This window comes from Elephas maximus, chromosome 16, assembly GCF_024166365.1.
Source record: "Elephas maximus indicus isolate mEleMax1 chromosome 16, mEleMax1 primary haplotype, whole genome shotgun sequence".
NCBI classification, from domain to species: Eukaryota; Metazoa; Chordata; class Mammalia; order Proboscidea; family Elephantidae; genus Elephas; species Elephas maximus.
The window spans coordinates 56,696,752-56,722,694 of record NC_064834.1 but is presented as its reverse complement, the minus strand read 5'-3'; the positions used below and the strand labels follow the sequence as shown (position 1 = coordinate 56,722,694).

Genomic DNA, 25,943 nt, shown 5'->3' with positions numbered 1-25,943 from the left:
TTAATTTTTAAAATACACAATAACTTACAAATGCAGCATAAATTAACCAGATGACCTCAACAGAGTTATTTAGAGCATTGTTTCATCAGAAGCCACTACCTAGCAATTTCCTGAAGTTTTTATTTTATGAGTGGGATTTGTCTATTTTCCATTCTTTTCTTTGATTGGGTTCTAGAAGCCTGTTTATTTGAAATGATTTCATATTAATTCACTGAGGGCACTGGTATGCACTGGAGAATAATGGGGGGCGGTGAAGACTCTCTCTTCTTGAGGTCACAACCTCAAAGGTGAATTAGCCAAGACCCTCACCAATTACCCACATAAACTTAAAAACAGCCCTCCTCTTTGTTATGTGGGAGATACTTTTTTTCATGTATACATTTTGTTAAATGATTTCCCGTTTTCTCATGCATTCTCATTCTTTTGCATTAGAGAAATGCATTAAAGAAAATCTGAAAAACTACAGAGATCTATAGATGAGAAAATAAAATCCCCACTAGAGAAAGCCACTTTTAATATTTTGTAATGTTTTCTTCCACTCACTGGCAGTAGTCTTTCTCAGGCTAAGAGATAAACAACAATCAGAAACCACAGCCAGGTTCAGAACCTTTGGAAGTTAGACTATCCTGAGATCTATGGTGATACCTACATTCCCAACTACATACACACACTCACACACCAGCACCACCATAATTTAAGCTCAGAATAGTGTACAGAACAGATTCCATAGAGCCAGAGCTGAAATAAACTTCAAACAAAACTGATCTTTCCTATACAGATATAGAAGACTTCTAGAATGTAAATTTCCTGTTAGCAGAGAGCTTGACTATCTTGTTTATGCCCTTGCCCCAATTCCTAGAATTCCTAAACAGTGCCTACCTTGTACTTCAATACACTGAATAAATAATAAATGTTCTTGTAATGGCAATTCAATGTACGTGTAATCCTGAATCCTCTCTTAAATACTCCTGTAAAAGCCCAGCTCTTTTGGAAAGACCCAGGCTCCTCACACCACCTCTTGGCTCCTCCCTCCATAAGCCTGTCACCCTCCCCAACTTCCAAGGAGGAAGATGATAAGAACTGATTTCAAATCAAAGCAGAAAGAGCAGTGTTCTGGAAAGGCGTGAGCCATCAGCATCCAGCAGTTGTTGGTCTCCAGGAATTCAGGCTACATCTTTGGCCATTGGTGTGTGTCCATGCCTCCTGATTGTTTTCCCATTAGGGTGTAGATGGGATTAGTGGTAAAGAGGTCAGCGGCTACATGGGGAATTGCACTGAACAAAAGCAAGACATGAACTAGACCTTAATAGAAATAGGCAGGGGATCAACAGCAAGGAATCCTGCAAGCGGAGCCTGTGTTAGTTACATGATACAATGATTGGTGAGAAGGTAGGAAGAAGCAAGGATTAAAAGGCTTGAAAATAAGTTTTGGGGTGTGGGGAGAGGGACAATAGAAAAACTGACTGAAAGCAATTGGCACTGAAGAGGCAGAAGAAAGAAAACTGCTCTTATGAATTTAAAGAAATCACTCTATGTCCATACAACTTTGTTTCTTTTCCCTAAAAAAAAAATATATTCCTTGAATGGGTTTAAAAGTCAGAAGTCCATGAGATCACAAAATGTGGTCTGTGAATCTGGAAAAGGATTTGAGTGATGACAGAGAGCCTAAGAAATGGAAACAAGAGAGAGAAGATGGATGTTCAAGGTAGGATCTAAGAGAGGGGGAGAGAAAGATATGGAAGTTAAGACAACTATAAGAGTTGAGGTGAAAGGGATATTTCTCAGTCTCCTACTTTGTGTAAAATCCTGAACCAAGAAATACAAAGAGTCAGAAAAAAAAAAACAAAAATTCAGCCCCATCTCAGTCCTTAAGTAGTTTGTAGACCAACAGTATTAATCCCTCACCACCTATCTGCTGAGTGCCAATTTTGCACAAATTTCTCTGTTAGATACTATGGGGGATGATGAATAAGGCATGGTTGCAAAGCCCATGAACCTTACTGACTTAAAAAGACTTCACACTCTAATTGCAGAGATGACCAGTATTTTAAAACAAAAAACAGTGCAAGAAGAAATGTGATAATGTCAATTCACCATGACTTAGCAACTCCACTTCTAGGCACGCAGCCTAGAGAACTTCTTCCATGTATAGACCTGGAGGTACATACGAAGATATGACAATACCATTTGTAAAAGTGCATAACTAGCAATGTCCTGAATGTCCATAACAAGAGATAAAAAATAAATGGTACATATTCATATCATGATAGAATGTCACATTTTGATAAAGGATTCTATAGAGGAATCCTGATCAAAAGGGGAAAAATGCAGAACTGAATTTCAAATTCTCATGGACTCCAGACTTTCTGGAGCCATGGAAGTTGAATGAACCCTTGAAACTATTACCCTGAGATAATCTGTAAACCTTAAACCAAAAATTTACCCTGAAGTCTTCTTAAAACCAAACAATAAACAAACAAACAAAAAAACAATAGTTTAGCTTAACTAGCAAAAAATGTTTGCCTTGAACATATGGTCTTTTAAGAACTATCTAAACGGGATCAAATTGACAACAGCAGCTAGAAGGATTAGATAGGAGCCTTAGGGGGCAATGAGTTTGTTAATGGAGAAGGAATGACCCAGAAAAGGAAGGTGAGAATGGTTGTACAGTTCAAAGAATGTAGTCAACGTCACTGAACTTTACATGTAGAAAATGTTGAAGGGTGTATGCTTTGCTGTGTATGTTCTCAATGGCAACAGCAAAATATTTTTTTTTTTAAAAATCAAACTTACAAAAAAGAGTTAGATCAGGTGGATATGTACCAAGGTAGATAATATTGAGTAAGAGAAGCATGTGGTAGAATGAGAGCACTAAAATAAATGATACATTTTAAAAGCACATAAAGCAATACCACACATTTTTCTCTGGATAACGGGTTCTACAAGTATCAACACACATACTAGAGGACGTCCACCAACGTCATGACAGTCACTAGATCTGTGGGGGAACAGTGGAATGGGACTGAGAAGGGCAGTAATGAGATCAACTCTATCTGGGATAGTCTGCATATTTTATTTAAAAATCTGATCCAAAAATGATAAGGTGTTAGTATTTATTAATTCTGGGTGGTGAATGGACAGGCACTTGTGACATTATTTTTTGTTTCCTTTCTGTATTTCTAAAACTTTCAAAAAACAGTAAGAAAAAAATGTAGGTATGTGTCATGGATTCAATTGCATCCCCCCAAAATATAAGTCAACTTGGCTAGGCTATGATTCCCAGTATTGTGTGGCTATCCTCTATTTTGTGATTAATGTAATTTTCCTGTGTTATAAATCCTAATCTCTGCCTGCTGTTAATGAGACAGGATTAGATTATTTTAAACAGGATTAGGGTGGGATGTAACACCCTTACCCAGGTCACATCCCTGATCCAACATAAAGGGAGTTTCCCTGGGATGTGGCCTGCACCACCTTTTATCTCTTAGGAGATAAAAGGAAAGGGGAGCAAGCAGAGTGTTGGGGACCATGTACCACCAAGAAAGCAATGCCGGGAGCAGAGCACATCCTTTGGACCTGAGGTTCCCGCGCTGAGATGCTCCCAGACTAAGGGAAGACTAATGACAGGGACCTTCCCCCAGAGCCGACAGAGAGAGAAAGCCTTCCCCTGGAGCCGTCGCCCTGAATTCAGACTTCTAGACTACTGGATTGTGAGAGAATAAACTTTTCTTTGTTAAAGCCACCCACCTGTGGTACTTCTGTTACAGCGGCACTAGATGACTAAGACAGTATGCAACTGTGGGTGTAGAATCTACACAGGAAATCACAAATTCAAAATCTTACAAGACATAGGAGGGCAACTTAAATGGGCAGTGAACTGAAGCAGCTACAGAGGCCATGTGGACATTGTTGAGACGTGAGCACGCCCAGCTGAAGGCAGACCACTGGTATTCAGCTCTAGTGGACTGCTGAAGTATGGGCATTTGGCCTAAATGTGCCAGATATTTCTGCTTTTGCAAATTTTGGCACCATTAAAGTACTGCTGAAACTAAATTTACTTGTGAGCCAAATCCTGAAGCTTCTGAAAGGAATTCAAAGCTAGGAAATGAGTAAGAGCTAGAGTAACCGAGGAGGGCTTCATGAAAGAGGGAAGGCTTGCATGTGGGGATTGGATGAGAAAAGAGGAGAATTCTAGGCCATTTCAAATGATTTGTCTTTTCAGTACTTGCTCAGAGGGTACAATTGGAGAAGTAGTTTATGGGTAGGAGAAGTGTGTAAAAACTGTGTCAAAATTCAAATCATCTTTTTAAGACAGAAACAGTGGATGAAGCCCCATGTGCTTCCTAGTTCAGGGTCAGCAAACTACAGCCCATGGGCTAAATCATTTGGAAACCTGTTTTGAATGGCCCACAAATTAAGAATAGGTTTTACATTTTAAATGATTGGGGAGGAAAAAAAGACAAATGAATAATATCATTTTGTGATATATGAAAACTATGAAACTCAAATTTCATAAACAAGTGAAGTCCATAAATAAAGTTTTATTGGAACACATTTATGCCAATTCATATACATACTGTCTACAGCTGCTTTCATAGTAAAAAAAAAAAAAAGTAGAATGGGAGAATTGAGTAGTTGCAACAAGACTGTGTAGTCCAGAAAGCCTAAAATCCTTGCTACCTAAGCCTTTACAGAAAAAGTTTGTTAACCCCCACTCTAGTTGACCAAAGCTCTTCCCTGCAGGTGGCCCTTATTAGACCACAGAGGAGACTACAAACACTTTCACTGCTACTCTATGGAGGTGATTTCACTTAATTCTCACAGCCGGGTGAGAAAACCAAAGCTCAGAGGGAGGTTAAGTAAGGCATTCAAGGTCACACCGGTGGTAAGCGGCAAGCTGAGTGCTGCGACCCAAGAGTGCTCATATTCTCAGCCACTATGCCATCCTCATTCTCAGCCCACACAGTGAGCCACTGGTCAAAATAAGTCTTTGCCTTCCAGATTGTTGCCAGACCCCCTGTGTCCGGAGTCATCTAAAAGCCCCTCAGCAGGCATGCATTCTGTGTTGGTGCACAGAAAGTGGGCCTCCCAGCTCACAGCAAGCCTGGTGACAAGCTGAAGGATATGAATCAAACAGCCAGGCTGAGAACTTGGGAGTTCCACTGGATTTGCTGATTACTCAAATGACTGACTTTGGGAAAAATAAAATCAGGCTCTTTCAGCAAAACAACAGAGATTGAAAAACAGATCAATGGAAGCAGCGCTGGTTCATTTCCAACGACTTTATCAGATGCAGTTACTAGTGGCTAAACAATGCATTTAAGCCCAGGGCTGGGCTTCCACGTGGCGCTAAGGCTGTATTTAAAAGCATGTTCCCTGCTAAGCATGTGGTCACAGTCTCTTAGGTGGAAAGAAGCTCTTCACTTAAAAAAAAAAAAAACAACTTTTTTTAAACCTCTGTTGCTTTGGGGTTTGCATAACTTTCTAGGCAAAATGTTCTCTGCTCCCTTTCACTTTGGCTTTTAGTTCTGTTGGAGAATAATGGATCAGAGATTTATACCAATTAGAATTGGATTTATACTGGGAGTCAGCAAGACAGTTGGCTATAGTCAATTTGCAGAAGGCATCTCGGCCCTTCCTGCCCCTCGCTCTCCCCTCTACAAGCCATGTACCTTCCTACCACTCTGTATTTGCTCATTGTCTCCCCCTCCTCTCAGCTTGGAATGCCCCTCTCCCACCTCTTCATTTAGCCATGAAGACTCCTGCAGCTAGTACAGTCATTTCTTTCCCTGAAATCCAATGGCAACTACCATTTGACCCACACCTTACTGTTTCACTGCTCCCTAATTCTTTCATGTGTTTCTCATGTTTCTTCAAACAGATTGCAGATTAAAATTCAGGCATGAGTCAGCAGTGACTTGGGGTCTGGCAGTACAGTGGGCACTTCAGCCTGTCACTCTTTCCCCACAAGCCATGCTCCCTTACTGAACAAACCTTGGAGAATTCCAGTACCTTTCTTCAATTTCCAGCTCAGAGCCTGAAGTTTGGACATCACATTCCTCGCTTTCCTTTTGCCTCTTCCTAAAAAAGTCAACTGAGCACTTCACTTCTCTGAGCCTCAGTGTCCTCATTGGCCTAATTATGATAATCCCAGCTACCCTGCAGGGTTATTGAGAGATTTAAATGAGATCAAGTTTGAGAAAGTGCTTAACTCAGAGCCTGTTGAACAGACAAACAAGGAGGCTGCAAGGTCTTTGCTGGATTCCTCAGAGCAGACTGAGCTCTTCTTTTCTTTGCTGCTCATTCCTGGCAAGAAGTATCTGCTTTCTTCAGGAGAAAAAAATGCCTCCCCCTTCTGGGATCCCTTTTGCCATTTTTCTTTTTCTGGGTACCTGCCAGGTTCTCCCCTGCCCCAGTAAAACATCAAATAGATCACAGCCAGTTGGTTCAAACATTTCATATCAAGAAAGGATTTCAAATGTAGCTTTAAGGATGCAGGAAAGCAGTATTTTTCCATCTGATTTCACATCTGAATCAAGCAAAAAAGAGCTCTCCTTAAAGTGCTAATGTGGGGAGGAACAACCTTTCAAGACATGGTGGACCAGAGAGGCCCAAGTGCTCTAACTGCCTCAGGCATCTCATCAGCCTGGAGAGCCATGGCCTGAGGCTGAGATAGGATCCCTGGCCTGTCAATCATCCAGCCCTGTCCTCAGCCTTAAGTAATAAGAATGGTCACATTTCATTGTGAATTAGGCTAAACTAGATGGTTCCTGTCAAGGTTACCAGGGAGATGTTGAAAAAATAACATTTGAAAGGACGGGAAAAAAGAGCAATAAAAGTAAGCAAATCCCATACCTCCAAGCTGGGGACTGTCTCACCCAGGCAAATCCCCCTGCATAGCTACAGTGTTAGAAGGTTCTGAGCTCCACTGAGCCCGTGTGGAAGGAGGAGAAAACCCAAAATCATTCCTAGGGTTCCTTGTTCCCTAGCTGCCCTTTCTATGCCCACTTGCCATTCCATACCCCTGCTTCAAAACTCCCATACACACAGCTCTGCATGTGGACACAGCCTGCTCTGATTCCCATGCAACCTTGTTCTCCCTATAACCGTAACCACTGGATTCTGAGAGCAGCATTCCAGGCTCTCTGGTGATTTAGAATCAACTTCCTAAAATGCCGGCAGCATGGACCAGAAAAGAAGCCACAACAATCACAACACAGGTAAGATTCTTGTGGTCTATAAGATTCACTTATTAACTCATTCGCTTCTTCATTCACCTAATCATTCATTCATTCAACCCACATATACTGTGAAATCCTCAGTGCTGGCACAAACCTGGTAATCTGATATAAGGCACAAAAAGAACAAGATACATATTGTCTTAAAGTCATGTGTGTATGTGTGTTTGTATGTGTGTGTGTTTGCATGTGCATGTGTGTGTATACCTGTCTGTCTTAAGGGTGGATAAAGTTGGAGGCGGATGATTTTAAACAAATAATACCATTTTCATTAATACTTATTTTCTAAAATGTTGTGAAGGAAAAAATATATATATATATATATATATATATATATATATATATATATATATATATAGGGCCTTGATAGTACACAGCACATGAAGGCTGGCTAGAAGAATAGATAAACTGAGACCTGAAAGATATGTAGAGGTTTGGCTGGCCAAGTGGGAGGGGAAAGACATTCCAGGCAGATACAAAGGCAAAGACTCTGGGGTAGGAAAGCACCAGGTACATCAGAGAAGGCCACTGTCTTCAGAGCATGAGGGCCAGAGATAAGGTTGTGGAAAAGTGGTCCGTAGATAGATACTTTTAGGCCATCGAATGAGTTTGTACTTTAACCCTTGATGGGTTCTAAGAAAAGGAATAACCTGATGAGATTTTGAATTTCAAGAACATCACTTTTGATATACAGTCACATTCCTAAACATGACCTAAAACCGTTCACTGGCTCACCCTCTTAATGCCCGAACATGAATCATTCATTCATTGAACAGATAATTACTGACTTCCTACCATGTGCCAAGCCCCCTTTTAGGCACTGGGGTTACAGTACAGAACGAAACTTAAAAATTTCTGCTTTCTTAGAGCTTATATTCTACTGCCTATTTGGTTTTCCACTGGTGAACTGCGGTTGAAACTTCCAGACAAACTCAATTGTCACCTTTTGTGAGTGTGAAACCTTCGCTTCTCTCTGCTCATACCCTGGTTATATAACTGGGCTCCTTGATGAATAGTGTACCCCTACTACCTCTTACCATCTTGGCCTGACAGCTCCTTGAAGGCAGAAAGAATTGCATTTATCTTTTTAATCTGTCTTAAGAACTAGCAGGATCTGATATACATTGGAAGCTCATTAAATGTTTTTGAATGAATGAACTAACGCATATTTAAATCCTCCAAATCAAGATGACAAGATAAGGCAATTAAACCATAGCATGAATAAGCTGGCACTTCGTTCTCCTTGACTATAGCTGAGCTTTAGAGAGAGACAGGGTTCACAGTGAGGGGAAGGCTACAGAATTAAAATGGACTATTTCACTGATAAGTGTTCCGTTCAGCGGAAAGGTTAAGCATTCTTCCCCACAAATTCACTCCCTACCCTCACAGTTCCTAAGCATCCCCCAAAATACATGTCAACTTGGCTATGCCATGATTCCCATTATTGTATGGTTGTTCTCCACTTTGTGATCTGATGTAATTATCGTATGTGTTGTAAATCCTAACCTCTACGATGTTAATGAGGCAGGACACAATCTACAGGATTAGGTTGTGTCTTGAATAAATCTCTTTTGAGATACTGTAGACAGAAGAGAGAAGAGGATCTTCCTACCACCAAGAAAGAAGACCCAGTAGCAGGAAATGTCCTTTGGACCTGGGGTCCCTAAGCTAAGGACCTCCTAGATTCAGGGGAAGATTGATGCCAAGACACATGAAGATCTTCAAGGAATGTCAGGCCTACAGATGTTGAAAGGAGACAAGGACCTTTCCCCAGAGCTGAAAGAGAGAAAGCCTTTACCTAGAGCTGGAACCCTGAATTCAGATTTCCAGCCTCCAAAACTATGAGAGAATAAATTTCTGTTTGTTAAAGCCATCCACCTGTGGTAATTCTGTTTAGCAGCACTAGAAAAATAAGATACTAAGAAATATATAATTTTTTGAACTTCTGCTTCATTCCCCGTTACTGCCATTGTATGAGGGAAAACCACAGTTCAGCCCTAGTGGGCCACTGGATTTTAAACTCTTCAAATCTAAGGTGGAGACAGATAGCACCATCTGCAACCCTTCTAGGGCTCTCCCTTCTGCTGTCAGAAGAGTTCCAACAAAGCCCGTATCATTTTTCTTCTAGAGAAACTAGGAATGTAATTAAAAACTCAACAGGTAGCCTGAATTATTTATATTTGGTTGGACAAAGGCTTCCAAGGCCCACCTTAAATTCATTTAAGTCCCAAATCCCCTTTAAGAAAATAATTATGCACTATTCTAGTTCCTATTCTACTCACTAGCATTTAACCTACCCTGATATGCAAGGTAGAAAAGACACAGAAGCTCCACCAAGTTCTTTTAGAGTTTTAGCGGGCAGGAAGGAAAACAGGGGTGCTGTCTCATCCCTTCAGTAAACGGTTTGGCCCTGAGGTCAGTGGCATCACTAGGGAGGTACGGGGAGTGCAGGCCACACGAGGTGACAGTCAAAGGGGGTGACATCAACACGACTGTCTACAAAATTTCTGTGCAGTGTTTCAGCAGAAATTTATTATTTTTTATAAAAATATCCCTGTAGTTATAACAACAAAAACATTTTTCATAACCCCAGCTTACGTGTATCAATATACTTACAAGACTAAAACTCTATGTTAATTTACTTCTTGAACCTTTTAATGTCCTCCAGTCAGACCTGTCATAATTACCCAATTACAACGATGCTTCAAATCACGTAGTTTCATCTGCACGTGCTACAAGCATGCACTGTTTTTGTTGCTGCCAGTATTTTTATAGTTGCTGATTTTGCCAAAATTTCTTGTGTTTTAACTATAATATTTTGGTAATTAGTATTTGTGAACCTATATCAATATAACTTTTTGAGAATGAAGTAGTAATTAAAGGAAAAGAAGGAGAAAAAAATTAGTTATAAAAACATTACTAAGGATTTGTATGGTCTGATAAGGGAGGCAGTCCATGGTGGGGAGGTGACACCATAAATTGCCATGTTGGATGACACCAACCCTAGCAATGCCACTGCCTGAAATCAGTCTCCCTCATACCCATGTGGCCGGCTAAACTCCATGGGAAGCAGAGAAAAAAATTATTACACTTTATATTAGAGGAGGAAACCCTGGTGGCATAGTGGTTAAGTGCTATGGCTGTTAACCAAAAGGTCGACAGTTTGAATCTACCAGTTACTTCTTAGAAACTCTATGCGGCAGTTCTACTCTGTCCTATAGGGTCACTGAGTCGGAATCAACTTGATGGCAACTGGTTTGTTATTTATTTATTTTCTGGTTTATATTAGATGAACACAGAATTTAAACTGTGGCCTTAAACTTGTCAGGGAATACCAAGCCATGTAGAGATTAAGGTACATGTGGTATTGTTCAAAGTAATGCCCAGGAGAAACCTGAAATGAGCTCAAATAGGCCTCATACAACAGAATGTGGGATAAATCAAGTCATAAGATGAGGGGAAGCCAAAATAAAAGGGGGACCAGTAAGTCACTTTGGTATAAAAGCAGAGAAAGGTTGACTTTAGAACAAGGTACACCTTTATTGCCCAAGATTTTGGGGTCATGTCAGGTTTGGAATATGGTGAGTGGTCACATCTGGCTTGAATTTACTCAGGGAGTACACAACCTTCTCAAATGTGTGTTCCTTAACCCTAACTCAGTACTTAAACGCTTTGATGGTCACATCAGAGGAAGTCCTGGAAAAAAGAAAGCTTTTCTTTTATATCTAGTGATTAAGTGAAGGATGGAAACTGTGATGCTTAAGGCTGTGTGTCAAGTTGGCTGAGCCATGATTCTCAGTGGTTGGCAGTTATGATATAGTTTGGCAGTCATATGATATTCTGAATACTTCATGATGAAATCTGATATAACGTGATCACTTCCATGATGGGATCTGCTGTGAGTAGCCAATCACTTGAAAGGGAGTTTCCTCAGACATGTGGCCTGCATCGAATATAAGCAGACATTCTGGCAAGGATCATGGGCTTTTGCTCATTCTGGATCCTGCAGCTGTCTCCTGTTCATCTGACCACCAGTTCTTGAGACTTGAGCCAGCAGCTTACCGGCAGTCTTACCTTCCAATCTTGGGATTCATTGATCTTTGCAGCCTGTGAGCAAGAGCCGTGCTGTCTGACCTGCCAATCTTGGGTTTCCAGCCCCTGTGGCTATGGGAATCAGGAGAAGCCTCTATCCTGAAACAAGGACTTGGGACATTCCAGCATCTACAACTGTGTGAGCCATTTCCTTGATATAAATCTCTCTATATATTTATATGCTTTACTGGTTATGCTTCTCTAGAGATCTCAGTCTAAGATAGAAACATAATCTGAAAAGTCAGCCTAGGGCCAAGCCCTCATAATTAAAAAAAAAAAAAAAGTGGTTATTTGAACATCACTGGCTTCCTGGAATTCTTAATAAAATCCGAATCTCAGCAAATTATTCTGGCAGAGTCATTTGTTTAGCGTATTTACTTAACGTATTAGTATGCAAACTGCATGAGGGCAGGGGTTTTGCCCTGATTTTTTCACCTACAACATTATCTAACACATAGTAAAAAAAAAAAAAAAAAAAAACCCACTGCTGTCAAGTCGATTCCAACTCATAGGTACAATAAAAATATTTTCCTAACACTATAGAACAACTTTACAAAGGTCTTGCCAGGATCCCAGATCCTAGGAATTTATCTCTCAATGTTTCTCTGTTGTTTGTCTGTCTGTCGCTCTATGTATATGTGTGCATACATACACACTTTTGCATATATACACAGTCACTATCTCTCTCTCTCTCTACCTATCATCCATCCATCCGTCCGTCTGTCCGTCCCCACTCACCCAGCCATCCATCCATCCATCCATCCATCCATGTTCTTTCTGTCATTCCAGTGGCCTGTCAATCCTCTGGATAAGAGCATGAAAGTAAAGGGGTGAGACAAAGTGGTCCAGTCTGGTACGAGGAGGCTGCCAAAAGATTTTGAACTGATCACTCTGTGAAAAATATAAAGCATAGGAACTAGTCATTTGCCTCATATTTGCCTCCTCTTCAAAGCCCATCAGTCTTTTATTGGGAAAAGACTGAATCAAGCTATTAAAAACAAAAAGAAAAAAAGAACAGTGTCCCACTGAGTAAGCAGACCACACCCTTCCCCCAGTTTAACACAGAAGCATCCTATGAACCCTTTGGTGCCAACCCCACAATAAATTCCCCAAATTCTGTCCAGCGGACTTTCTTCATTCCATCCAGTGAAAAGTTAAGGCATAAGGCCTTCCAGTCAGTTGGAGGTGGGAGAGGTGGGGAACAGTACTGGCTGGTACAGGCCACCCTCTTATACCCCCTTATATACACACGTGTGCACGTACACAACACAGGTGACTGACATTCAAGGAATTAAAATTTGATACACTTGTAGCAAACCGGATGAAATTTTTCTTTTCTTTTATATTCACAAAGTACTTCAGGGCTCTTTACAGCTTTAAGATCTACACCCCGACCATCTATTCTCATTGTAAAGGACTGTACACATTTCACAGCAAGTTAATCTGCACTGGAACAACAACTGTGTGGCATATGTATACGTGTGTCACAAATCTCTAGACTTTCCCCTAAAAATATTTCTTGATTTCAGTATGTTGACTGCTTGGCCCCATTTATCCCTGCCCTTATCCCCTTACTGTACTGTTTTGGAAAGAGAGAAAGCACATAGAAAGACTTACTTAAGCTCTCTGTTTGCCTAAGTTTGGGACGAATGGAAATTTGCTGTAATACTTTACATCCCATCAGAAACTGAAACTTGTCAATGAGAAACCTAGCCTCTCTAATCACGTCAGTAGCCTCTTGAGTTGGTAAGTGCAAGCATAAATATTCCCATTTTATAGATGAGGAAACTTTGGCCCAGAAATTGAAATGCCCTGGTGTAGGGTTTGCCGGGAGAAATCCGTGTCCATGCAGGAGGGAGAACCAAGGTTTCTGGGCTCCTTTCTACCACAACAAAAGAAGTACTCACGTCATAATTTGGGTCTCCACTCCTGCTTCCACCAGAGCCCCATCGACGAACAGAGGGACCGAAGTGAAACCATACTTGTCCCAGGAGTGGCCCTCGTCAAAACTCACCCTAGGTTGGAAACAAGCACATGGAAGACAGCTGAAAATAAAACCATGCTCCTTTGCAACCATTTTTCAGGTTATTAAATTCTCTTCTGTATCTCATTCTCTGGCAGTTTGGATTATCAAGAGGCATTAATCTTCAACATCTCCCTCATATTATTATGAGATTTGATCAAAAATGTATTTCCTGGCCCAGACAGAGACAGCACCAAAGCTGTAGAAATATTTCAACATATTAGAAAAAAAAAAAAAACCCAAGCAGGAGGGCTTAGTGGATAGAGTGTCATGTTTCAAGTACTCAGAATGGAACCCGAGGTTCAATTTATAGCGTAATCAATTCAGCTCTTGGATTTTCTGACACAGATAAATTGAGTACTGTGGGGTGTACCCTATAGGAGGGTGTGTGTGTGTCTTTCAGATCAAACCTTTAAAAAAGCAATTTCCTATTTGTTCAGAATGGATGTTTGGATCATTTTCCCTTCTGATGCCCTTTTAAGGGGCTTCTAGGGATAGGCATGGAGTATCTGAGATATTCTGAACAACACTCTCCCACCATCTATCCAATGGCTAGAGAAAAGCCTGGCCCTTTGTGGATACAGAGCCTGAAACTCTTTAGAGGGACTGCTACTAGTGGAAGAGATATGAGCCATTCTGAGTGCCTGCTTCCTGCCTTACTTTTACTAACAAGTACTTGTCTGCTCCAGATTTAACTAAAAGACACAGCCCAAACACCATCTCCTCTGGGAAGCTTTTCCTGACACCCTTTCTTCCCCAAGTCAGAGTTAGTTGCTTTATCCTCTGTGATCCTCCTTAGCCCATTTAATTCTTAATCCTTCTCTGATTCCACCACTCAGGATTAGGAGCCTCTTGTATATGTTCCTACAACACCCAGGCCTTCTCTTCTCATAGTGCTGAGCAGTGATTTCTTAACTGATCTTCAGTCCCTCAATTCAAGATGGTAAGCTCCAGTGCTCAGGGGTCATATGTATCTTGTTCATTAAATGACCCCTTCCCTCCATGTACCTGTCTTTATTACAATCCTTCTTATATTACATATATTTTTTTAAAAAGTGTCTGCCTCTCCCATGAAATCATGAGGATTTGAAGGTCAAAGACCATACCATTTATTTTGCATTCCTAATACTTTTTTAATACTTAGCAGAATGCCTGGTATACAGTTGATACTATACAAATGTTTAATGAATAAATTAAAAAAATAAGAAACGATTAATGGCCTCTCCTAAACCATCTAATAATTTTTTCAAGTAGTAGTTATAACTGGTATCCATGACCTGGATGCAAGATTCTCTCCCCATCAATAGTCAATCTACTCAGTCCATTCTCTGCATACTTACCTCTCTGCAGATCTCAAACTCTTGGTCTCTGTCTCTCTGTCTTATCTACTCTTCCCCAATATGCTGATTAATAAAGTGGATCTCTCTACCCAACTAAAGTCACCAGCATCTCAAACAACAATTTTGGTATTCATGGTGTACCTAGGTCCATGTCCACAAATGAAAAGCAGACAGCTTGTCATAAAAGTTTCTATGGGTTTCTAAATTACCAAATTCTGTCCTGACTTTTAAGGACCTGGTTATTTCAGCATTTTTTTTTTTTTTTAATAGGCTGGAAGGATAAATAATCATCTAAGCTGGCCCAAAGAAAGGTGGACAGGTTTGAATTGCTTTTCTTGGAAATGGGTTTCTTCCTTCAAATGTGAACACAAAGTGATTGAGAATAGACTTTACCTTTCTTGTCATGTTCCTAAAATAATCATAGTGGCTTCAGAGTGTGCTATGGACACTAACCAGTTAACTCTGGCTGGTAAGTCCAGAAGATAAGGAAGCATTAGTTTAATTTCATTTGTTTTTGTTGACTTTGGAGATATTTGTTCTTGTGCTGAAAGGCAGAAGCTCAAGTGAGTTGAAGCCCCATCTCCTTATCTAATTCTCAGAATTTTCTTACTGAAGAAGGTCAATTATTAGCACTAGCAGGGCAAAGTTGGAGTGCCACCAGCATCCCAGGAAAGAAGAAGCCTTCATAACATTGTCATTATTAGGCAGGGCAGAGAGCAGCCATTACATAATGAAGGTACCACAGAGAAGACAAGATGGCACCATCAGAACTTTCCAGCCCTGAGATGGAGGTTCCAAAACAAAGTTAAGCCCAAGATGTGAAGAGGAATGGTGGAAGATCACAGGCCTGCTATATGAACTGAATTCATATGCAAGGAGCTTAATCAAGGGCTAGATGGGTTTAGCAGATACCTAATGAAAAAAATTAGAAATGCCCAAGTCTAGGTAGGAAATATAGCGTATACAAAAGCAAAGTCCAGGGCTGACATAAGGTAAGTGCAAGCAAGGGGACAAATCTGAACCAGGGTAAGGAATGAATCCTGTGAATCTCATTTTTGGTCAATATACCACCTGTAGGCCCAGGATGGTGCTATTTGGGTGACTTTCTGAGATCAGTAGTTTTCAACACTTGAGTATCTCAGGCGGAGGGAATAGTTAAAAAAAAAAAAAAACTCTCTAAAGGAACTCCAAAAAATACTTCATTAGAAAATGTAATATCTTGGGTAGATGAAAGGCTGTTATTTGGATCTGAATGGCCTGTTGTTTGTGAGAGCTATTCTTTTTGATAACTAGGAGTTTGAAAGCACTCTGAGGTAACCATATTGAATGGAATCCCCAAAAGATCCACCTTCTCCTGCTCAGTTCAATAGGTCATTAATGCCCACAACAGAGGTATTGGAATGCCTTACTAGGTCCACAGGTGAAACTGAAATCGGCAGGATTGCCAATACTCAGGGAGACAGGGATAAAATCCAAACTGACGTCTCATAGAGACAAGATAGGACTACAGAATCAAAGTCATTCAATCGAAATTCATCATCAAATATTTACTGATGCCTACTATGTGCCTGGCCTGGCCGTGACCTCAGTCGTAGAGATATAATGATAAACAGAAAGGTACAGTCCTAGCTTCAATGGAACTTACATTCTAGTTTGAGGAGACAGATACGCAAGTAAATAAATACCAAAATCTGAGTTAGAAATAACTGTCATGAAGACAATTTAAACAGAGGGATATAATAGCGAGGGAACAGCTACTTTGTGTTAAAAATTTTAAGAAATCCTCTTTGAGGAGGTTAACATTTAAACTGAGATCTGAATGGTAATAATAAAAAAGCCAGTTGCCAACGAGTCACTTCCAGCTCATGGCAACCCAGTGTGTCAGAGTAGAGCTGTGCTCCATGTGATTTTCCGTGACTGAGTTTTTGGAAGCAAATCACCAGGCTTTTCTTCCGAAGCACCTCTGGAAGGGCTCAAACCTTCAACCTTTCATCAGCCAACCACAATAACCTAGGGACTTCTAAAAATGCAAAGATCAAGAGGAGGGCCACTTCAGAGGAAGATCTAACGTGAGGTGAAGTTGCTGTTTAAGAACACAAAGATGGTCAGCACTTAGAGTTTTGTGGGAAAGAGAATTAATAAAAGGAAATGGAGTCAAGAAAAAAAAAAGGAGTCAGACCATAAAGGACCTTTTCTGAAAATGAAATGGGAAAGATATGATTTGATTTAAACCTTAAAAAATAACTTTTACTTCTCTATGCTGAATGGATTGTTGAGGTCCAAATTGGATGCCAGATGAGGTGACTATAAGTGACCAAGTGAAAGATGGGGACTGGAGAAAGTTTACAGTAGTGTAAACAGAAAGAGATGGAATGATTTAGGATCTTTTTAGAGGTGGAGTCAACAGGATTTGGTGATGGGATGTATATAGGTAGGGTCAGCAAAAGAAAGAAATCATGGACATGGACTTTTTGCTTAAGCAACTGTCAGAGGGAAATGAAAAGAACAGGAAGAGCAAGGATTTTTGTTTGTTTGTTCATGTTTTGGTCCATGCCAAGGTTTAGATGCTTTGTAGATGTCCATGTTGTCCATGTCCACTCTCAAGGAGACCTCTGAGTGGATGGATCTAGATTTCTGGGGAGTGGACTACCCAATAAGCAAGGTAAGCATGGGCTTACTTGTGCTTACTTACTATGTAGTGAACAGTTTCACATGTTTTTCACCACAAAAACATGTGAAAACTGTTCACTACAGATTAGTAAAATAAGCACAATTAAGTCTGTGCTTACCTTCCTTACTGGGTAATCTGTCCCTGCTAGGGATTGAAAATTTGAAAAGAGACTTAGATTCTTTAGGAGGGTGCTATAGGGTTGGGAGAGAGACAAATGCCAGCCATACCTAGAAGAAAAATTTTTATATGGTGAACAAATATGAAATTGTTCACGAGAGATGATCTGGTAAGCACCATGCTTACCTTGCCTATTGGATAATCCACCCCTGGGAGTGATCATAGTTGAGGATGTTGATACGGAAGTCACTTACACGGTAGGGCCAATTTAAAGCAGAATGCTTAGTGGAAAAAAGGCCCACAGCTGGAGAAAAATGAGCTAATGATAAACCTGAAAAGGAACTGGGGTCACTGTCAATCATGAGTTAAATATTTTTTATGAATGTGAGAGGTAGTCAAGCCACTGTGAGTCTAGAATGTGCTCACAGGTAGACAACACGTGTAAAAAGAGAAAGCAGCCTTCTACCAGATCCTAAATGCTATGTTCAGCTTCAATCACTGAGAAAATTTAACAATTAATGTGATTAAAAGGAAAAAAACCAATTGTCCTAGACACAGGTTATATGAATTGAAGACAGTTTAGGGACAAATAGGTTAAGACTGAATTAATTGCCACTGCAAACGTTTCTTTTTAAATGAGAAAGCTTTTAAATGAGGTAGCTTTTTATTTTCCCCCCTTAACTTCTATTTGGTGACTAAGGACCCTTGGTGGTGCAATGTGTTTAAGTGCTCGGCTGCTAACCAAAGATTGGCAGTTTGAACCTACCCAGTGGCTCTGCAGGAAAAGAACTGGTGATTTGCTCCTGTAAAGAGGGGGGCAAAAAAAAAAAAAAAAAAACAACCAAACCCGCTGCCATGGAGTCAATTCTAACTCATGGTGACCCTATAGGACAGAGTAGAACTGTCCCATAGGTTTTCCAATGAGCGGTTGGTGGATTTGAACTGCTGACCTTTTGGTTAGCAGCCTGAGCTCTTAGCCGCTGTGCCACCAGGGCTCTCCATAAATATTATAGCCTAGAAAACCCTATGGGGCAGTTGTATTCTTGTTGCATGGAGTGCTATGAGTCAGAATCGACTCTACTGCACCTAACATTTTTGGCTACTGAAAATGAGTAATGTGAAATCAAAAAGAATGAGTGAAATCAAAGAGAATGTAGTTGGATACATGGAAATATCAATTAAAAAAAGAATAAAGGAGAAAAAAAAGTCCATTCTTTTGACTCTTCTAAAGCATATAGTCAAATATTTGTGCACAATAATGTAAACTCCCAAATACTTTGTCCTGTTCATCCCAGCACCTGTACTAATGCTGGATAAATAAACCAAAAAAAAAAAAAAGGCGCCAAAACAAACCCACTGCTGTCAAGTCAATTCCAACTGGTAGATGCTTAACGGAAACCCTGGTGGCGTTGTGGTTAAGTGCTATGGCTGCTAACCAAAGGGTCGCCAGTTCGAATCCGCCAGGCGCTCCTTGGAAACTCTGTGCGGGCAGTTCTACTCTGTCCTATAGGGTCACTATGAGTCAGAATTGACTCCACGGCACTGGGTTTTTGGGTTAGATGCTTAATAAAAATGTAAGGAATAAACAAATGTACAAATGCTTTCTTGAGTGGCATAGCTGGTCATTTTCCAGAACATAGATAAATCTATCAAGGTCCTTTCCAGCTGTATGATTCCCAAAATTGTGTTCAAATCTGGAGTAGAGTTATTCTGCATAGATCCAGGCAGCAAAACAAGGACCAACAGGCAGAAATCACAAGTAGATTCATTACAGCTCAGCATTAAAAAAAAAGCTTTCTAACAACTACAGTTGTTATACAAGATGGGAGCTCACTTTTTTGGGTACTTGTGATTTGCTCGGCACTGTGGCATTCCGGTGGTGTAGTAGCTAAGGTCGGCAGTTCGAATCCACCAGGTGCTCCTTGGAAACCCTATGGGGCAGTTCTACTCTGTCCTATAGGGTTGCTATGAGTTGGAATGGACTCAATGGCAACAGGCTCGGTTTGGTTTTTTGGTGGCATTCTAGTGCAGAGGGGAGACACTCTGGGGTGTCACAGAGGTATATACACGCCAGGCTGCATAACCTCTAAGACCCTCCCTACTCCATGTATCTATAACTTTATGATACTCAGATATGACACTGAAATGAGAATCCTCCAAGAAAAATACGAGTGCCCCCTCTCTCCGCCCCCTCACCCCAGAATTGTAATGGTGACTGAGAATCAATATTCTTGCCTCTGGTGAGTTGTGTTGCTCCATTTTTTTTTTTTTTTTAATCTCAAATGTACAAGGTGGTGGCATTTTAGCCACCTGGAAGTTCTTCAGAATAGCACAGGCTCTTCTGCTTCTCAGAGGCATGTATCTGGGAAACTATTGTTTCCATCGGAATGTTTCTCTGAACACCAGTGCCCACCACCATTTATAGAAGAACAAAGGAGCACAAAAGTCCAGGTGATGTTTTCCTTTCTGTTCCAAGAACATCCCATTGAAAGGAGACACTGACAGCCTATCAGGGCTAAGCAAATAGTAGGACCCCAGGCTACCTGCCAATTAGGTGCTGTCTAGTATGTGTTTTCATTGAAGCACTGCATTCCGTGGGGCCCCATTTTTCATTCACTCTAATGCTTCTAAGGGACAAATGTAATACTAGATGGATGGCTTAACTGCAATAACACTTAGGTTTTAATACGTATGCATCCAGATGTGCATGGTCACAAATAGATGGGTTCATTCGTATGCTGTTTCATCTTCATGCATATCTAGCTACCAATCATTTCAATTTGTTGGAAACAGCATGCCTTGTTAGCCTAGCTAAAGTTTCCCCAGCTTTTCTATTATGATTTCTATTTTCTCTGAAAGGCAATGTAGCTATTATTTAAATTTGAGAGCCACTATACCTTTGTGTGAGAGTGGGCAGACCATTATCTTTTTCCCATGCAAATACATATAGTCTGCATTTGAAATAATGTCAGTTTGAAATCCACAACAGAAAATAACAATGAACTGATTACAGCTGGCCTTCTGCATCCGCAGGTTCTGCATGTACAGATTCAACCAACCTCGGGTCCAAAATATTTGGGGCGGGGTGGGGAGAAGTTCCAAAAAGCGAAATTTGAATTTGCCACTCGATGAACATTACGCTGAATCCATAGAATAAAGTGATGTGCAGACATACCCTGCTGTAGCCTCCCACCATCTCACAGATCCTTGGTCTCTCTGGAACATTCATCGTTTGAGCACTGTTCACCTCACATCTTGTCATTATTCTCTAAACAATACAGTACTGTATAATAACTATTTACATTATATTAGGTATTATAAGTAATCTAGAGATTATTTAAAGTATACGGGAAGAAGTGTGTAGGTTATGTGCAAAAACTATGTATGCTGCTTTATATAAGGGACTTGAACATCCAAGGATTCTGGTATCCACGGGGGTCTGAGAACCAGACCCTAGAAGATACCGAGGGACAACTATACTTAACATTTCTTCTACTTAAAATGAGCTATTTGTTTACCTTGGAGGTTGTGACTTAATTAGAAGCTACTGGCGATAAAGAAACTACGTTTGAGTCTCACAAACTTATATTTCGTAAGCAGGAGACAAATGAGTCAACATTTTTGTAAGGAAACATTGATGAGAAAGACAAGAGTTAAGCCCTTATACAACACTCACTTAGCCTTTGAGAAAGACGCACAAAGGAGAATTCCTGAATGAGTTGTCGTCCTTATTGCTGTTGTTCCCTACCACATACACCCAATAGCTGCCATTTAACCCTTTGCAGGAATTATTTCAGACAAGGGCATTCACAGATAGGCCAATAAGCAGAAGTCACAGTCAAGCTCAGGGAATCACTTGTAACATTTGCAACAAATGACAGTGTCACATCCTTTCAGTGGAGATAATGCCATCTCACAAGTTCAGTTTGAAAAATCACCTTTAATTCTTTGTACATTGGAGTAGACAAAAAAAATGGATGGTAGTAATATCATTATTGTCATTATTATAAGAGGAAATTTAATCAGAATGCAGTTATTTCTTCTGAGTCATACAGAAATCTTTGCCAAAAAAAGAAAAAAGAGTGAGAGATAGTACATGCAGCAAGGGAAAACTCAAACTTGGTATTGGTAACTTCGAACGGCATGATTTGATCCTACTTGCGTATCCTGAATGGCTACTGAATAATTTTTCTAACTTGGATGGTTCTCCTCCAGGCACTCCCAGGCAAGTGCCTTTTTGGGAATTGAGCAGGTCTCTGGAGAGAAGTCGTTGTAAAACAGTCTGAATGGCCAGATGTAAAGTTGCCAAGATTCGCCAGAGCCATAACCATCCCAGGACCCTCAGCTCCATGTTCTCCTTCCATGTCAAATGCACTCTCCTCTTTTACCACCAAAAGGAAACAGAAACAACTGGTGTTTTTTCCTATGCAAAACAATCTCCTCTTTTCTCACCACAAGAAAATTTTCTGTGCAGAGGTTCTAAAAATCAGCCACTAAGTAGGTGCTAGGCCCCCAACCACAACCAAGGAGAAAGGGCAGGCAGGTCATATATAAGGTAGGGCTGCCAACCTCCTTCTCCCAGGGCGTAAGTGAAAGAAACGTCACTACCTACGTTATATCTCTGTGGGATATTTCTCAAATCTTTCACTGAGGTTTAAGTGGGGTTCTTAGAGCACAGAAGGAGCCCCAGTGGCACAGTGGTTGAGTACTTGGCTGCTAACAAGAAGGTCAGTGGTTGCAATCTACCAGCTACTTTGCTGGGGGAAAGATGTGGCAGTCTGCTTCCTTAAAGATTTACAGGCTTGGAAACCCTGTGGGGCAGTTCTACTTTGTCCTATAGAGTGGTGCAAGTCAGAATTGATTTGACAGCAAGGGGTTTGGTTCTTAGAACATAATGATCCAATGCATAGGGGATAAAAAACTTTGCCTTTCTTGGTTGAAAAACAAACTTTTTTTTTTAAAGACTCGAGCTGTCATTTCCATGAGCACAAATCCTATTCAGTCCTCAGTAGAAACAGCTCTTCCCCCACAGAGAAGGTGGGTCTTGATAGAAGAAAGTACCTACAAACACAACGTAAATTCCTTTAACTGGTGTTTAAGGCATTCTGAGTCCTACTCATCTTTATTTACTCATTCGTGGCTCCAACCAAATATACTCTTCTCAAGGTTCCCTACATTTCCTACATTCCAGGCTTTGCTCAGAGCTTTCTGTTCCCTTGGTTTGCCTCCCATCGCTCCTCCAACTCCTGACTCCTTTCTTCAAGGACCAGCCATCGTTCCTCCTTCTGTAGGAAGATGCCCTTGCACATCAGGCCAAATTCCATCCTCCCTTGGTATCCCAGGAATGCACATAGCCAGCATCCCTTCACAGGTATGGCTTTGATTTCCAGTGATGTGTGCACTGTCTAAACTCCTTATCTTGACTATGAGCTCCTAGAGGGCAGGGACCATGTCACAGCCTCTTTGTGCTTGTTACCAAACCTAGAAAATTAGCAATTGAAATAGAAGAACACCCATGACAGAGACCCTACTTGGTGCTGCAGGTACTAGCTGTGTATCCTCCAGCAAGGTATTGAGTATGTTCTACATTTCAATGTCATTATAAATGGGTGCGAAAAAGAATATCTGCCTGCATAGGGTTGTTTTAAGAATTATATGAGATAAATCATTTAGTTTAAAATATTTAGAACAGTGCTTGGAATATAATAATGCCTCAATTATCATTGTTGTTGTTGTTAAGTGCGTTGAGTCGTTTCCGACTCATAGCGACCCTATGCACAACAGAACAAAACACTGCCCAGTCCTGAGCCATCCTTACAGTTGTTGTTATGCTTGAGCTCATTGTTGCAGCCACTGTGTCAATCCACCTCATTGAGGGTCTTCCTCTTTTCCGCTGACCCTGTACTCTGCCTAGCATAACGTCCTTCTCCAGGGACTGATCCCTCCTGACAACACGTCCAAAGTATGTAAGACACAGTCTTGCCATCTTTGCTTCTACGGAACATTCTGGTTGTACTTCTTCCAAGACAGATTTGTTCGTTCTTTTGGCAGTCCATGCTACACTCAATATTCTTCGCCAACACCACAATTCAAAGGCATCAATTCTTCTTTGGTCTTCCTTATTCATTGTCCAGCTTTCACATGCGTGTGACGCGATTGAAAATACCATGGCTTGGGTCAGGCGCACCTTAGTCTTCAAGGTGACATCTTTGCTCTTCAACACTTTGAAGACGTCCTTTGCAGCAGATTTACCCAACACAATGCGTCTTTTGATTTCTTGACTGCTGCTTCCGTGGCTGTTGATTGTGGATCCAAGTAAAATGAAATCCTTGACAACTTCAATCTTTTCTCTGTTAATCATGATGTTGCTCATTGGTCCAGTTGTGAGGATTTTTGTTTTCTTTATGTTGAGGTGCAATCCATACTGAAGACTGTGGTCTTTGATCTTCATTAGTAAGTGCTTCAGGTCCTCTTCACTTTCAGCAAGCAAGGTTGTGTCATCTGCATAACGCAGGTTGTTAATGAGTCTTCCTCTAATCCTGATGCCCCATTCTTCTTCATATAGTCCAGCTTCTTGGATTATTTGCTCGGCATACAGATTAAATAGGTATGGTGAAAGAATACAACCCTGATGCACACCTTTCCTGAATTTAAACCAGTCAGTATCCCCTTGTTCTGTCCGAACAACTACCACTTGATCTATGTAAAGGTTCCTCATGAGCACAATTAAGTGCTCTGGAATTCCCATTCTTCGCAATGTTATCCATAATTTGTTATGATCCACACAGTCAAATGCCTTTGCATATAGTCAATATGGCTATTATTACTACCTGGTAATTCTAGTTTTCTGATGCTACCACAAAGTCACATAATTAGTAGTAAAATGTTAGTAAACAATGACACTGGGGACTACTACAAGTTTATTTTTGGGTTGGTATAGTGCCTTTCTTACAAACGGCTCCACGCATCTTTTAAAAGTTTATTTTCATAATCTCTGCAAAATAGTTATAGTGGTAAGTATAGCCATTCAATTTCATGTGAGATTGAGCTATAAGGAACTGACAATACTGGACCATTTTGACCTATAAAAATGGCAAGCTAATGTGGTTCAACCTAACAGATGGCTAAACTGAGCCAAAAACCCACTAAACCCACTGCCGTCGAGTCGATTCCGACTCATAGCGACCCTGTAGGACAGAGTAGAACTGCGCTATAGAGTTTCCAAGGAGCGCCTGGTGGATTTGAACTGCTGACCTCTTTGTTAGCAGCCATAGCACTTAACCAGTACGCCACCAGGGTTTCCAAACTGAGCCGAGCCTTCTTAAATCCTTGCCAGGTGGCTGAAGCTTGGGTTTGGCACCCAAGGAAGCTTGGTTTTGCAGCTTGGATTTTGTACATTTTTCTGATTGCACTCTGATGCTTCCTAGTAAAACTCTTACTCTAAAAGGTCTGGTCTCCCAAAATCAAGGGCAGCCAGGGTCCAACCCCTTGCCCACAGCCAATCCCACCAACTGTACTCTAGATCACATACCCTCTAACTTCAAATATTCACTTTGATGAAAGAATATCCTAAAATTCTTTCCATTTAGGATATAAGCATACACAAGATTCATCCATGCCCTGCCAAAAACATAAACAACATCATCATCACTATAATCATCATCAACATATTTTCTCACTCAGGTCTTTGCTCCCAATCCAGGGTCTAACATATACATATTCAATTTACATTCCATAATCTATTTTCTTGAGAAGAGTAATATCTACACCATCTCTGCCTTTTTTTCTTTTTTTTTTTTTTTTTGCTGTTTCTCTCATTCATTTCTAAATCTACTGCAATTTAACATTAAACTACACCTCTCTTTGGAACCCACTCTGGCAAAGATCACCAGTGATATCCCATATTGCTTAACCCTCAATTGTTCTTTACCCCACAATTGATTTGATCTTTACTGTAGAATTTGATGTTTATCACCCCTTTCCTTCAGCATCCATGACAACGCTCCCTCTGGGTTATCGTTCTATCTTTTTGGCAATTTCTCCTTAGTCTGTTCCATTTCTTCTGCTCTTGTCTGTATGTTGGTGTTGGCCAGTGTTTCATAGCAATCACTGGTATCTCCTGGTTGTACCCACACTCCTGAGGCATCGAGCCCACTGCCATGTCTTTAACTATCATCTAATGACTGATGATACCCAAACCTAGAACATCAACTCAGGTATCTCTCCTGATCTTTAGATGAATATATCTGACAGCTAGTGGTCATCTTTGCTTGAATGCTCTAACATTCCAAATTCACCTTATCTAGAACTAAACTCAGTATCCACTACATGCACCTAAATCCTCTCCCCCTTCTAGTAATGTCTATCTTCTGTATTTTGTATTCCTAAACTTGGCTCTTTTCTGCCTTTTCTGATCACCCATTCCTACTACCCAATCCCATTCATCATACCTTCCCGTCGAA

The 25,943-nt window shown here is 40.7% G+C and overlaps 1 protein-coding gene across 1 annotated transcript in view; it reads right to left on the bottom strand.

The window, feature by feature from the left end:
• SORCS3 (sortilin related VPS10 domain containing receptor 3) overlaps nt 1-25,943 on the bottom strand; it is a 673,703-nt gene that overhangs the window by 63,741 nt on the left and 584,019 nt on the right. The window contains exon 14 of the mRNA XM_049856137.1: nt 13,238-13,345. Within this exon, the coding sequence (XP_049712094.1) occupies nt 13,238-13,345 (108 nt within the window). The remainder of the gene's footprint in view (nt 1-13,237; nt 13,346-25,943) is intronic.